This window comes from Panthera leo, chromosome A3, assembly GCF_018350215.1.
Source record: "Panthera leo isolate Ple1 chromosome A3, P.leo_Ple1_pat1.1, whole genome shotgun sequence".
NCBI lineage: Eukaryota > Metazoa > Chordata > Mammalia > Carnivora > Felidae > Panthera > Panthera leo.
This window is the reverse complement of record NC_056681.1, coordinates 138,797,317-138,813,158: the sequence shown is the minus strand read 5'-3', so window position 1 is coordinate 138,813,158 and position 15,842 is coordinate 138,797,317. Positions and strand designations below refer to the sequence as shown.

The 15,842-nt window shown below is 54.6% G+C and overlaps 1 protein-coding gene across 4 annotated transcripts in view; it reads right to left on the bottom strand.

The window, feature by feature from the left end:
• Positions 1-15,842, bottom strand: part of MYT1L (myelin transcription factor 1 like) — a 142,793-nt gene that overhangs the window by 72,931 nt on the left and 54,020 nt on the right. For all 4 annotated transcript variants that reach the window (XM_042933785.1, XM_042933787.1, XM_042933786.1 and 1 more), the window contains exons 6-9: positions 15,637-15,771; positions 10,625-10,715; positions 8,887-8,994; positions 4,942-5,153 (exon numbers count right to left, since the gene is read on the bottom strand). In XM_042933785.1, coding sequence (XP_042789719.1) covers positions 4,942-5,153; positions 8,887-8,994; positions 10,625-10,715; positions 15,637-15,771 — 546 coding nt within the window. The remainder of the gene's footprint in view (positions 1-4,941; positions 5,154-8,886; positions 8,995-10,624; positions 10,716-15,636; positions 15,772-15,842) is intronic.

Genomic DNA, 15,842 nt, shown 5'->3' with positions numbered 1-15,842 from the left:
CTAAAAGAAAGTAAGCAGGACACGTGTTCATACGGCAAATGGCAGCAAACTTTTGGGAAAGTGCGTGTACCGCAGCAAACGTTGGAATCTTGAATTCTGGGGTCGGGGCAGAATCCTAGCCGTGACTGACCTGGGGGCCACCTGCCGATGGGCCTGACGCAGGAGAAGTCCTGGGACAGGCATCCACGTCATGTGCGGCCTCCTACTAAGCGTGACCCCTCCTTCCTCCTTTCATTCAAAACGAAAACAAGAGTGTGGACTTCAAGTCTTCCGGGTAACGTGGCTCCTACTCGTAGGATGCTCGCAAAGCCGGCGACACTGACCGCTGACCACGACCAAATGCGCTCCCCTTCCCAGTCAGTCAGCAGACAGAATCTGTCAGTGTCCCTCCGCGTGTCGGCCTGTCACTGGAGGTTATGGGGTGCACACTTTCCCACGAGACTGCCATCACCACGCGCGGCAACCGCGGCAGCCAGCCAGGCCCCACCCCGCGTTGAGACCCCTCTTCAAGGATTCTGCCCTCTCTGGCGGGACAAAGAAAGACTCCGTGGGATTTCTACTGACTAAATGTGACAAGTTGGAAAGTAAAAGCAACCAGCTTCCAACCAGAGCCTTCTGGTGACCCTGTGCTAAGTGCGTGCCTCCTTCCTCCAGGAATGCCCACCTTCTGATGTATTGACGTAAAGGAACAGACCGATGCATCCTTACGAAAACCAGACATAAAGAGCATAGTCCAGACGTTCGCCTCCTGAGGCTTCACCCGCGGCTGAGAGCCGGCAGCCGGCAGCCTGGTTGCGTTCAGGCATCCGCACACCCTGATTCACGGCGCTGACTCTCACAGTGTCGACGTAAGTCAGCATCGTCTTGAGCACATGGAGACAGACGCAGAGGATACGTGGGAAAGGAGCTTTTTGGCGAGAACCCGCTAGAGGAGGTCTGCCCGTCGTTCGCTCACGTTACTTAAAGCATCGGATCCCCGTTGGGACTCTCCATTTTCCCGCTCACCCATGCAGTCAGGTGGTGTTCTCTGCATGGCCCCGGTCTGCCTGGCCGGCCCCGGCACTGTGAGGTTTGAATCGGCACGGGCGCTTCCGGTCCAGTGGGAAGATCAGCTGTTTACCCCGAACTGCCACGTGTGGGGCCCAGAGCTGCATGTGGGCCGAGGACAGTTGTCCGGTTCTGCGCAAGTGACCTCGTGAAGTTAGGAGGAGGGCTGATTAGTGCCGGCCGGGTCGAGTCAGAGCGCTGAGAGCAGGAGAGGCCCTGGGAGCGACTGGCCCTGGGGGAGCCCGCGGCCAGGCGCGGGCAGGACGGGGGCCTTCCGGGGAGAGCTGGCTGGGGGCAGCAGCGAGGAGGCCTGGAGGGTCTGGCTCCTGAGGATTCACCCCAGACGGCCATCCAAGCAGCTCCGCCAGCCGGGGGGCCCAGGCAGGGTGGAAGGCGGGAGGTTGAGCACATTGGGGTGGTACTGAGTCTGAGGAGCAAAGAGAAAGTCCAGTTGATCGCTAAGCGCTTAGCTTGGAGGACTTGGGAGTTGGCAGCAATACAAAGGGAGGCTCGTGGTGGGAGCCCACGGGGGCTCTGGCGACTATGGGTTTGGACAGAGCTTGGGGCCGTGATAAGTTGCCCAGAGACAAGAGTGGAGATGTCTTAGCCTGGGGTTGGCAGCTGTTCCTGTAAAACACCGGACAGTAGTCTAGGTGTCGTGGGCCCCGTGGTCTCCGGCAGAAGCACTCAGCTCTGCCGTTGTGCGAAAGTGGTCACGGGCCAAACAGATGAGGGTGGCCGGGGGGCCGTACAGCTTTACCTATGAACGCCGAAATTTGAATGTCACATGATTTTTAGATGTCACAAATTCTTCCTTTCCCTCCAACAATGTAAACATATTAGAGCCATTCTCAGCTCATGGTAACAAACACTTAAGGGGAGATGCCAGCCTGGTGCCCATGGGAGAGGGCAGGGCCGACACACATGTGCAGGAGCCCCACGTTCTTTCCCACTTTCCCTCCTTGAATGCCCTGCACATAGACTTTCAAGCCTTATGAGAGAGAACCCCAAGCTCCTTGGCACAGTGGGTGATACACAGCCATCTCGTCGCCCTGTCCACAGTTGCCTGTTCCTACTTTCAGGCACCTTGCCAGGCCACTGGCCATTCCTACCAGCCCATGGGGCTTCTGTCTTTGTATAACTTGTACTCAAGCTCATGATCAAGTGTAAGGTTTGCCACTTCAATAAAGCTCATGCTAATTCCTCCAGAATGGATTCCTTCCTTCATTGTCTGCATGAGTGTGTGTTTCACTGCCTTCCATTTGTTCTCAAGCTCTTCCTTGAAACTTGACATCCAGAGGGAAAGAAGAGATAGATAGATGATACATGATAGACAGATGAGTGGATGAATGTGGATGGATGGATGGATGGATAGACGAATGGATGGATGGATGGATGGATGAACAGACGGATGGATGGATGGATGGATGAACAAACGGATGGATGGGTGGATGGGTGGATAGACAGATAGACAGAAAGACAGATAACAACTAGCCAGTGTCTGGAAGAATGCAGGCAACTAAATCAATGTGTGTTGAGTGTTTTTGATCACAGGTGGTGGGACCTAAGTCATGATATCCAAACACTGGAGAGAAAGGTCCTACTCTTTTTTCCTGTTTGGCATTTCCATGGTCCTGCCCCTTCCTCCCACACGTTATGCTTCTCCTCACAATAGGCTCGTTTCATGGTTATTCTTCAAGAGCAATGACTCAATTCTCTGCACCTGCAGCAAGTCCCAGGGAGGACGCTCTTGTAGGGACCACAGACTACAGTTGCTCTGTGGTGCAGAGGTCCAGGGAAGGCTCTTCTCAGCTCTATCCCATCAAGAAAACTGACCTGCCTCATCCTTAATGGGCACTTTCTTTGATGTTTTAAAAGTCTGTCAGATGAATCTAGTGTAAGGAAAACATGGAGTCACCGATGCTTTTCTTGGTAAATTGTGGTGAAAGACTGCCTTTCTTTTGCTTTTTTCTCCCTTCTTAAAGACGTAATATTGAAGTTTTTCTTCTGTATTCTTGCTTCCTTGTGGGCCAGCTGAAGAGCATGGCTCAGCCCTGGTTTCTGACAACAGGTGTTTTCAGGCTCGGTGAGAATGAATGCCAACGATCAAATGTCTGTCCAACTCTCTAGAGCTGTCAGCCAATTCTCACAACAGCTCTGTGAGGTCCCTGGGGTGGGCCACTAACTCACGGACTAACCACTAACTAACACCCAGGAAGATTATCTGCCCCACACCACGCAGCTCCTAAACGGAACAGCCGAGAATACGCCCGAGTAGGTTTGACGTCTGGCGCAGGAAAATGTGCTCTACTGGTCGTGACCTCACCCAAAGTGCAACCGTAACTATGAGGTTAAGGAAATCAGGCCACACATAACAACAGGTGTGGCAGGCAAGCAGGTGCGGGAAGACAGGCTTCCAGAGGAACTCCTTCTCCAGTCACCGTGAGATGTCACTGAATCGGAAATCGTGTAAGCGGAACCCTGATGACATGGGTTCAGTTTTTTTGCTCCTTCCTTTGCAATCACATGGATAAAATTCTCACAAACCAGAAACTGGCAAATCATTAGGATAAAATAAACAGAACAAAAATAACTATTTTCTGTTATACCCTAAGACACTCCCTTTTCTCCACCTACATTTTTCTTCCTCTACGTTGAGAATCGATACGCACAAGGATAATCAATATGCAACACATCTAGGAAATACTAAATTTCATTCACTATGCATATTAATTGTTACTAAGGCAAAGAATGACTACCATAACTTAGACACACGCGCAGCAACTCACACTGAATTGGAAAGAGGTTTTGGAACTCCCCAAGCGTTCAATCGAAATGAACTTTTTTGTGTGCTGTGATTTTAATTAAAGATCTTTTTCAGAGAGGAGTTAAAAGATCTTTAAAGGCCCATCTCCTTGCCTCCGCTACAGAACACCAAGATAAGACTTATAAGTCATCAGAACTCCTATAACCCACATCTTAGTCGGAAACGCTTGCCAACTCGGTCCATATATATCCTAGAATTCCAAGCAGAGTTGCGGTCGGATAAATACATGGTGTCAGAGAAACGCAGTGGTCCCTCTCTGGTTCAACGACTTACCATGTTAGCAGTGGGAACCGAAGGCAACTAGTTCACGCCCCTGGCAGAGGGCCCAGAACCCGCGAGAGGAAGGAAGCTGCCCCCTCCTGAGGAGGTGGCATCTCATCTGTTCTACCTGCTCTTTGTTTCTGGCGGATGCATGGTCGCTAGGTCACAGGGGGCGGCCCTGCCTGGCCCCACTCGCGGTGGAGGAACAGGCCAGGGCCGGTGCCTGCTGGAAAGAGGCTGGGTGACACCGGTAGAAATCGTGTGCCCTTGGATGCACCTTGGAATCACTGGCTACTTAGAAAATGTCACCGCACAGGCAATGCCCCCGGGGATTCCGGTCTAATTGGTCTGGGGTGCATCCCGGACAATAGAAGTCTTAAAATCTCCCTAGATGAATCTAATGTGCATCCAAGGTTGAGATGACTGCAGAGTGCTGGTGCTGGGGGCTACTTCCGGCTCTCCCAGGCTTCTCTGCGTTGGGGCCATCGACTAGAGGAAGTTCATGAACCTAAGGACGCGGCAGCAGCACAGCCGAATGCAGACCGGCCAAAGGCTCGCTCTGTCCGCATCTGAAAGCGGCCAGAATGCATTGCCTTGGAAACCCCGAGGGAAGGGCGGCTTTCTCCCTCCCGCAGGGCTCCCGCTCACCCACACCCGTGAGCACACAGGTGCGCCCAGGTGGGCATGCTTTTCTTTGGTACCCAAGGGACCACATGCTCGACCAGTGTGCAGGGAACGGATAGACACAACAACAACATTATTAACGGCAAGCGTGACTCTCGTGTATAAGAGTGTGCACCTCCTACCATCATATCCTTTGGGGGATATATCCCTGGTTTGCACCTTGGGGGCTATGGCCCGCTTGCCGTAAGTATGGCTGTCGTAACTGTTGTACTCAAACGAGGTCTTGGAATATTTCTCTAGCTCTTTGGCCAGGTTGGAGCGAGGCGTGGTCGTGGGGACGTTGTTTCTGTAGCCGTAGTGAGGGATCTCGAGCTGCTTGACAAAGCACATTGGCCTACGAGCAAACAAGAGATAACCGGTAGTTTACTTTCTCGCGGCTGCAGGGAAGACACGGTTCACATCAAAACGAGGGCACGTTGCTCAAATCCCACCTTCCCGAGCACAGACCACGTGTGCCGGGATTTTATAGCACCACATAAGCCATCCGCCTGACTTTCAACACACCAATAAAGAGAACGAAAGCAAGACCTTTAACTTTTCCCCTTATTTCTTTTTTGGAGTCCTAGCCGGCTTGATGAACATGGGAAAGACCTCACAGCCGGGCCTTCCTTTCCCAGTGGCTTCAGAGACGAAGAGTCACAGCAAAGGAGGTGGGCTAGTAAGACCTTTTCCTCAAAGGAATAAGCGGAAGGGCACCTGGGGGGCTCATTTGGGCATCCGACTTCGGCCAGGTCGTGATCTCACAGCCCGTGAGTTTGAGCCCCACATTGGGCTCGCTGCTGTCAGTGCAGAGCCTGCTTCGGACCCTCTGTCTCCCTCTTTCTCTTCCCCTTCCCCGCTTGTGCTCTCTCTCTCTCTCCTCTCTCCCCCCCCCCCCCACCGCCCCGTCTCTCAAAAATAAAAACAAGCATTTTTAAAAAAGAAGAAATCAGGGAAATATGAGGTGAAAGGGTAGTATTTGCTCAAAGACTAAGCTATTACAAGTTTTTTGATAAGCTTCATCTTTATCTTTTAAAATATTGGGCACAGGGGCACCTGGGTGGCTCAGTCAGTTAAGCGTCCGACTTCGGCTCAGGTCGTGATCTCGCGGTGCATGAGTTCGAGCCCCACATCGGGCTCTGTGCTGACGGCTCGGAGCCTGGAGCCTGCTTCGGATTCTGTGTCTCCCTCGCTCTCTGCCCCTCCCCCGCTCATGCTCTGTCTCTGTCTCTCAAAAAATAAATAAACATTTAAGAAAAAGAATAAGCGGAAATTAGAGACATACCCTTAGGGACACGGGCTGACGCAAAACTGGATATTAAAACAGAACATGTGATGTGTTTTGACGAACACCAGCCTGTGCCTCCCGCACTTGTATTGGGTAGTCGTTCAGCTTTCCAGACTCTCGAATGAAGTATTTAAATGGAGGAGCATTGAGTTCCATACGCTCATTACTATTCTGCCTTGTGCTGTGCGTGCGCGTGCGTGCGTGTGCTCACCTATTTCCTGATCTCATGGGTGGGATTTTAAAACTGTTTTGGGAAATCACTTCAGATTTACAGGCAAGTTGTGCAGAGGACTCCTTGCATTCTTCACTCAGCCCCCCATCATGCTAGTATTTTACCAGATCATCAACACATTTATTTTGGTTTCATTAATTCTGCGTCTTCTCGTCAAATTAACGAAATAATGTGGTCATTCGTTGCACGCCTGTTATTGGAGGCCCTTTTCCAGGTAACACGTGGAGGTGCAGAAGTGAATACAACTCGTGGCCTTGTCTTCCAAGAGCAGGCAGAGTGTGACATTAGTTTATGAGTCGAGGTGTGAGGTCAGCGGTCCAGGTGGATAAGTGGTCCAGAGGCACAAGTGCAGGGGTGAGAGGGGAGAGGCAGGTGCGGCGACAGCATCACTGGGGGCTCTCGGGAGGCGGGTAGCATGGGGCCAGGGGGAGTCTGCTCTGCCTAGGGGGCAAGGCGGGGAAGCGTGGTCCCCAAACCTTCAAAAGTCTAGGCCCAGCTCAGAAGCAGCGGTGCCTGGAGCAGAGGCATTGGAGACAAGGTGGCACTTGGTGATGGACAGAGGCTGTGACGGAGGCCAGCCCCCACGGCCGGGGAGTGGAAAACTGGGACAGAACTGGAAACTCTAAGCCCTCCTGTTGGACACTCTGCTTGAAGACTTTTCAACTCTTAGCTACATAAGTGTAGGTTTAAGCGATCTCTTTCCTCCCTTCCTGTCTCTTCCCTCGCCCACCGAGTGAGCATCCCTGCATGGAGACACCACGGGGAACGCAAAGGTGGCCCACCCGGAGACCAGGTCCCCCAGATCGTGCTCCTAACTGGGACGTCAGTGCCTGTGGTGAGCCGTCGGGAGCTGGGGAGCACGGGGAGCCCCGGAGGCCTGGCCAATTCGCCACCCTGGAGTTAACTCCTCCGGAGAGAGCCCCCAGTCCCCACGGCCCGGGCTGGCTCCCCGGTGCCTCCCGCTATGGTGGCTGAGGGTCCTTCCCTCTGTGGCCCCTCCTCGCCAGGCCCAGCCTGGGCATGTAAAGAAAGCCTACAGGTGCACCATTTGTGGCCCACAGTCGTCTCCTCAGGAGGACGGGGCCCGAGGGGGCAGCCATTCGCCCCCTGTCTGCTTTACCTTCCGGGAAGAGGGGGTCTCAGGCACACGGAGAGGTCTAGAAGGATGCACACCAACATTTATGGAGGGCTTGTCTCTAAATAGTGGGATTATAAATGATTTTTATTTTTCTTATTTTTGCTTATTTCAGTATTTTTCATTTTCCATAAAGACTTTAACTTTTCTATTGAGGGACAAAGTGTGTTTAACGACTGTGGTAAAATCCTTTCAGAACGCTTCAAAATAATACACAACAAAACCAAGCAGGTGTTCAGGCCATTTGAACAGTGATTTTTTTTCCAGGTGATTTATCCCAAAGAAAGAATTGGTAATTGAGCAGAATCAAAACTGTGTGTGTGTGTGTGTGTGTGTGTGTGCGCGCGCACACACACATGCGCACGAACGTACTGCTTCCTCTTTAACAGCAAGACTTGGAACCAACCTAAATGCCTCCGAGGGAGCGCCTGTTTTCTGTGCCAGTGACCTCCCACTGGAGAAGGTCTGAAGCCACCACGGCCACCAGGGCCGCCTTTGTAAGGACACGGGGCGTGTTCCCACTACCACGTCCAATGAAGAGTCAGAATCCCCGACGATGGCCACGCAGCCCAGGGAATGAGCTGGTGGGTGGGTCCTGTCTGGGATGAAGTTTTCTCTCTCCACCGCCTCCCGAGAATCCTTCTTTTCTAAACTTAAGAAAACAGTGGGTGGGGGCGCCTGGGGGGTGGGGCTCAGTCGGTTGAACGTCAGACTTTGGCTCCAGTCATGGTCTCACGGTCTGTGAGTTCGAGCCCCACGTCGGGCTCTGTGCTGACGGCACGGAGCCTGCTTGGGATTCTCTCTCTCCCCCTCTCTCTGCACCTCCCCCGCTTCTGCTCTCTCTCTCTCTCAAAATACATAAACATTAAAAAATCAAAAAAGAAAACAGTGGGCTGGACCAGGTGATCTCTGAGGTCTTCCTGCTTGGACCGTCAGGGACTGAGCGGGTTCACGTGAGTCGCTTGGCCGCTCTCGGGTTCTCAGTCGGGTGGCTGAGGGTGGAAGGCCCCCCGAGGGCTCCCGTGTGGAGAACGGCTTCCGCACCCACCGGGAGGGGCGCCGGGCTGCGGGCTGGCCTCCCGCCCTCTCCTCCACGTTAAGATAAAACCACTTCGGGTGACTGTTGCATTCACGTGTAGAGCTCCCCTCCCTCCCCCCACATTCAGAGAATCACCGAATACGTTCAAGGCCGGAAAGAAAACCAGAACCACCGACGGCAGGCGGACGGAGGCCCCGACCACCGAAGCGACCCCCTGCCCTCACACAGCCCTGCGGGCGAGGGGTGGGCCGGGGGCTCGGCTCTTTTACCCGCACCGGTGACCGCGTGCCCGCCTGCTGCGGCGTGAGCCCTCCCGCCCGGCCCGGACCCCCACATGCCCTGGCGTGCTGGGCACGCGCGGCTCTCACGAGGCGACGCGCTCGGCATCTGGTACCTTAGCACGCGGTCTGAGGCCTGGTTGGACTTGGACACATCGCAGCTCTGGTGCTTCTCCTGGGCCTTTGCCAGTTTCTCCGCGGCAGCAATAGGACATCCAGAGAGGCTGCAAGGACAGAGAGGGGGCTGAGCTGTCTCCTCCAGCGGCTTCACGGCACACTGACCCCGTGACCACCTCCCCCTCTCTCCCCTGGTCGGCGCGAGAAGGCTCCGGCGCGGGTTCCCACACCTGCCGTGGGATTTCCTGATGGGACGGGTTAGAGGGCAACAACCGCGGCTGCACCTTGCACGGGTTCCTCTGGGTCTCCGGTGGACGGTGCTGAGGGCCAGGCCGTGCACCAAGGGCACGCAATCCTTTCCAGTGACAGCAAGCCAAGTTCCGTGTCATTCAAGAGTACAGGAGCGAGTTGAAATTTCAGACACAGATTCCATTCCGGGATGTTTCTGGAGACGAGGATCTAGCCGTCTGGGCCGGATGAGCCCAAGAACGGCAGGTCTCTGACCGGCACCAGAAGGTGAGCTCTCGGCTGACCCCGTGAGCGCCACCGACCACAGCGCTCTGGCTTGTCACTGACCAGCTCGTTCACGCCCTCCCCGGGGGACGAATGGCATTGGGGAGGAAGCAGGATAGTCTCCAGGACCACCGTTAAGTGGTTTTTGGAACTAAATGCTCATGGAAGAGACGGCAGGTTGGCTCTCTTGTGTTTGGGCTTATTCCTCATGAACTCACAGTGTCTGTTCTTTGTGTGTCTGTATATATATCTACACACATGTGCGGACGCTCACCCCACGTGTGCGTCACGTCTCAAAAATACACGACCCCGCCAAGGTTTGAGGAGGGGGCCGATATTGTAAAGACCATACGGAACAGTGCTCGGCGTGAACTGAACCGACCTATTGATCATCCCTTTCTTGGCAGATTAAGTCCCGGAGGATCGCTGAGGGGCACAGGGTCGTGATTTGTTTCATGGTAAACTTCACACAAGTGACAACATTTACCAGTCAGGCAAGCAGAGATTGAGACGAAACTCATAACTGTTTCCTCCACTTAGGCATAATTTTACGTGCGCTTTTGAAGCTGAAAGTATAGGCCATGAGGCGGACCGTAACAGAATCACTCCGCTGTTGATAAAGAAGTATTTGATATGATCTGAATATCATGAGCAACTTGGTAAAAGTCAGAACAGGGGAGGAAAGAGAATTGGAATTTGTCAGAGCAAAAGTGCGATTCTGGGTACGCCTACGTACCTGGCTTACGGTCGTGCCAAACGCCCCCCAACTAGCGCTTTTGGACACTTGCTAGTGTTTTGTGTCCACACCGTGTCTACACTGATGACTGGGGTTTCGGCAGAGTTCTAGGGGCAACTCGGTTGGGTCGCGGACCCCCCAGTCTCGCGCTGGAACCCTTCCCTGCACGGTGCGCACAGGAGAGCTTCTCCCCACCCGCGAGGGTAGCTGAGCGTTCCCCACAGAGGGCTGTGGATCCGTTCCTCACACCAAGGAGGGCGCCTTCTAGAGGACGCAGGACGAATGAGTGGAACAAGTAACAAAGTCCACGCTTCGAAAACGGTTCTCCGGATTTGCTTCCCCATGCACCATGCACCAGTACCCTCCGCTCCCAGAGAGCGACCCAGGAGGGGGAGGGGTGCAGGGGCGCACTCCCTCCCGAGGGACGGGGATGGGGCTGTCGGGGAGCCGCCTTCCCCGCAGCGTGGGGTGCAGGACGCTTTGCTTACCTTCTGTGCGAGTTTCTGTTGCTATTTACATGCCCTCGCCCTGTGCAGCCCGGAGTAGGACACTTGAGAACATTCTCATGCATGGCAAGAACTTGACAAGGAAGAGGCAGAGAAGACAGCCCAGCGTTAAAACACAGAAATGGTCCGGATACGAGTACGCGATCATTTTAACAAAGGCTGGGTTAGTTCACAATGGACAGTCCTACACACACTTGTGATGGGCATGGTCGGGAACACACATGTGGAAAGAAGAAGGTTCTCTCAACCTTAGTGTAGTGGGCATGCAGAGCAGGGAGCGCTGGGCCGGGGCCGTGGGGGTGGGGAACGTTCCAGATGGGGCAGGGAAGCGGGGCCTCCCTACATCTCCTGCGCGTCAGCCCTGAACATCGGTTGGCCATGGAACAGCACATACACTGGTGATTTGTAAGACACGCCTATACTCTCTGGAATCACATGGTATTAACAAGGAATTAAGAAGGTGGTCACCGGTGAATAGAGAAACCCAAGCCTGATTTTTAAATAAAATGAATTAAAAAATGACTTTTCATCTGAGAATCAAGTATTTTGTTACTCTTCCAATGGAATGAGCTAGAATAGTAAGTGAAGTCAGCACGGAGACACGGCAGGATGTGGTTCGGCAGCACCAGGAGTCAAGCGGCCCGTTGCTGGGAGACAGCGTTTGCGTTTACACGTGTCGGGAACTGGCCCTGACAGTTTGCATATGTCATCCTCTGTCTGGTCCTCCGTGAGCGGCCGCTACTCTGGGGAAGCGGGAGGGGCTGACAGGTGCCGGTGGGAAGCCAGGAGGACTGAGCCACAGCACCTGCCCCCACACAACCGTCCGCTTCGAGGCAGCAAGACCGGGGGGCGCTTTCCCGGCCAGCGAGGTTCACCCACGATCGAACCATGGAAAGCAAAGTCTGCCCGAACTACTTCTCTATTTTCTACAACTTTCCTCTTTCTCTAGAACAATCTCTCTCTTCCCTGACGTTTGCATGCTATTCCCATAAGACACTGTTCTACTGGAGCCTACGAGAGCCTCCTCACTCCTGGCCAGTTTCTTGAAAAGGGAGTATATTTTGGTTTCATCTTTACGGTTTCACGGCTCCCGCATCATCTGGACGTCCGCTCAGCGCTCGGTAAGCACCGACCTGACAAAGGTGAGTCAGCCTTAGGCTCCTTGTGTGCTGGGGAGCTGGCCAGAGTGGGGTGTCGGGAGGCCTTCTCCCCGGGCGCCCCTGTACCCCCACCCCGCCTATAACCCCCCACCGTGTCCTCTGAGCACAAGGAGGCTCCTCCTGCCCCTTCTCTCCCCCACTTGGCACAGGGCATCCCCACCCCCGTCTACGAGGACTCCGCCCCCTCACCCCCCCCCCCCCCCCCAGTCTCCCAGCTTGGGTGCCCCCCTCCCAACCCAAGTCTTCCTTCTGTGCTCCTCCCTGGCCCCAGGCCTCCACTCCCCGCCAGGGCCTGGGTTCACCTACATCAGTCTTTATTCAGTAGGGTTCTCCCGTCTTCCTGTTACAACATCACGCGCACTCTTCCCAATGTCCTCTTTCCTGTCTGTTTATCCACACTTGCCACAGCTGGGTCCTCACGGCAGATAGCAGACCCCTCCGTGCTGGTCTGCAGCTGGGTCTTGCCTGCTGCGTGCGGCCTGCACCCAGCCGGCGGTCGGGGGGACGGCCGCCCTCTGCTGCCCCCCCTTCTGCCCTAAATCCTGTTCCCGTCCCAGGATCCTGTGCTTCTGCCACCCCCAACCCCCCCCACCCCCACCCCGCTCTGCCCCTGCTCCTGTCCCCACTCCTGTCCCGCTCCTGTCCCCTCCTGTGCTCCTTTGGTCACGGCGAGTGCCCTCCAGGTCGTCAGGGCCCACCGCTCCCTTATTGTATCCCCAGGACTGAGGCTGAAGGTCAGGTGCCTTCCATCATCCCTCATTCGCTCTCACTTCATTTATAAAAAGGAGCCTGGTTGTTACAAGGTGTGTGTGAGCTCTTAAGCTTGACTTAAGAGCTCCCCTTTGCCTCCCCTGCTCCTGCCCTCCCCTGCTCTTGTCCCCACTCCTGTCGCCCTCCTGTCCCCACTCCTGTCCCCACCCTGAGCCCCTCCTCTGCTCCTGCTGCCCCCTCCCCCGCTGCGCCCCCCATGTTCCTCGGACTTGTGTTGCATCCACGGTTCCCGCTCTTCCCCACCGCCCTCTGCCCTCCCTTAAATGTCAGCGACAGGTTTTGCTTAAGCCTGGTGACCCCGGGGTCTGGCCCCCCGACACGTGCGGATCTTTCCAGAACAACCATGCTCTCCTGGCTGCTTGTATCCCCTCTTCCTCGGCCCCACGTTCTACACACTCATGTCCCAAACTCCTGTTTTTGGCTCCTGTCCGTTTCCGCTTTATGTCTCCTCTCCAGGCAATTTCATTCCCGGTTTCTGGCAGCATGGCTGGGAAAAGAGGTTGGGGAGCCGCCTGTGTACCTGACCCTGGACCCTCCTCCAGGCAGCCTGTGGCAGTGCCACCCAGCACTTCCAGGGAAGATGGCAAATCCGAGCCTCTGTTCCTTCTGTTACACGGGGCCCTGTTTCCCCATCACATCTACTCCTGGAGTCCACGTTCTTACGTGCCAGGTGGGAGCTCTCGGCGTCACCCCCACCCCCTCCCTCTCCCCTCCTGCACGCCAGCCTGTGTCCGGAACGCGTCTTGAACTTGTCCCAGATCCTCCCTCCCTGGCCACTGCCTCCGTCACGCCTGGTCTCCCGCGTGGACTACCGCAACAGCCTTCAGACAAGCCGTGGACCCCTTCTCTCTCCCTCAGGACCGGCTCAAGTGCGACCCCGGTGAAGCCTGCGGGCCCTTGGGAAGTCTGATGTCTCAGGTGTGAGTCACCCACTGTCTTGAGCACGCGGCTGTCCTTGGCTGGGCTGGGGCTCTTGGAGGGCCAGAACTGAGTCCCATAAGTGGGATGTCCTCGTGTTTCTAGCACAGCGTGCTGCAAACTGGGGTGTGCGACACTCTAATGCCTTCGGCTTGACGGAAAGGGTGATTAGGGGAGCCTAGCCAAGGAAAAACCGGAAAAAACACCTAAAAACTAAAAAATAAGACATGCCCTTTGAGGAGTCTCATGTTTTCCTTTTAAAGTTTTTATGATTCTACAAAGAACTATACACAAGTATTTAGAAACAGCTTCCTACAGACGCTCTGGAAGGCGTTTGGGAGACGGGTGTCGAGCGGACCTCCGGCCTCCTCCCGGCAGAGGTGAGCCCAGGTGCGGGCTGACCCGTGGTCTGTGGGAGCACGTACACCACGCAGCCGGTCGGGGCGCATCCCCCTTCTCTACTACATGTAGGCTCTTCCTGTGAAAATGAGTAGCGTGGAGAATTTCTCAGCCACGGAAGGGAACTGATTTTCCACTTCGGAGGCGAAAACGTGTGCCTTTGGGAAAAGTCCTGTCAGGAGCCTCTCTGTACCTAAGACACCAGTGATGTCCTCGTGCCCCAAGCTGGGGATAAGGAAAGTGGGGTGTGGAGGGCCCGTGGCTGGCCCGGTGTCTCAGCTCGTGGGGACCCGGGCAGGAGCAGCAAAGCCAGGCCTCGGCAGAAACACAAGCTTGGGGTTCCGACAGGTGGAGTCTCCAACTCAGCCCTGCTCCCTGCTCAGGCGGGTTAGTACCTGTGCAGATCGGGGTCGGCCAGACACCGCGCTAATCCCCCAGGAAGAGAGGGTGAGGGCATCGGCTCCCCACTTTCCTCATCTGGGAAACAGGGGCTCGCCAGGGAGTGAGGGAGGCAGGGAGGCTGGAGTGCGCGGAGAGGCCGGCACGGACGGTGCTCAGACAGGAAGCCGCTGCGGTCAGACCATGCTGTCTCCCTGCTCATGTAACACACGGGCACGGCCATGCACTCGAATTCGTTTCTTTCCATACCCTTCAGGTTTGCTCACAAGGCCGTTACAAGAAACACGGGCTGCTTACTTTCAGTAGCCGTTTGAAAACCTGGAGGCACAGTAGTTTCTAAAAAGATTTCATCGGAAAATGTTCAGCCAAACCCGTTTTCTAAGCCTCAGCGACTACCCTGAATTTCTCTTTGTTCTGACAGATTTGCGTCTCAAGAATTCCAAAGTTAGCCATTTTAATGGGACAACCCTCAAAAACTCCTCTGAACCGTCACCTGGTCATCCTGACGAATGTCGGCCAAGCGATTTCATTTTCCCTGCTAGAAACTGTGTCTCAGCTAATGAGGAAAATCCTTCACATACCTTAGGCTCAAAATCGGGATCTTAAACTCATGTTGTCATTTCTGAAAATGTGCCTTTTCCCCTGAGCAATCAATTCTAATTGTATTTAAATAGCTGGCATACTTTATGTGCTGAGAGGAAGATAAACAGAGAAGGTGTACACCGTTTCGGTCCCGAATTAAATTTAGTTGTGTTTGTAGATAAATTGCACACTCTCACAACCTAACTCATTAAAAGGAATGCGTAAGATCTAGACCCACCCGATTTTAGCCTCCATAGCTAAGCTTTTGTTGTGTGGAAAAGTTGGGGTAGCTGTGACACGAGACAGACTCTGGACAAGCAAAATGCAGTAAGATACAAAAACAAATATGGGTTCATATATACAGAAGTCTACATAACTGGGCGAGAGGAGGCTCCGGGACCTTTCTCTCGGGGACTCATAGGAGGTTAGCCCTGCAGGGGGCGGTGGTCTTAGAGACCATCTCGGTCCACTGCTATGATTTCTGAGAGATGAGGGGACAAGTCACTTGCCCGAGGGCCCGAGCGAGTCAGAAATGGAAGCGGAGTGGAGTCCCGGCTGGCGAGCTGCCGTCCTGGGCCACCACGGAGCAGGAGTGACTGGGCCTCAAAGGGGCCGCCAGTCCTGGCCGAGCGGCCCGTCAACACAGGAAGGGCCGGGGAGACAAGGTTGGGCTGCACTGAGATGGAAATGACAGAGGCACGTGGGGTGACACAAACAGATCCCCGGGGCTGTGCTCCCACGGGTGTTGGCGAAACACGGACTTACTTTCCGGAGGGACCCTATCTTTGTGCGGGCATCCAGACAAACTGCGGTGATGTGGGTAAAGCCCGGTTACGTGGCCAGTTCCGTCACACCCCGGGGTGGGACACTTGCTCTCTTTCTTTTCTGCTCTCGAGGGATCTAAAAGCGACAACAGGTGTCAAGAGAATGAATTTCTTTACCCATTGAAGACAAATGTGATAAATTAACAA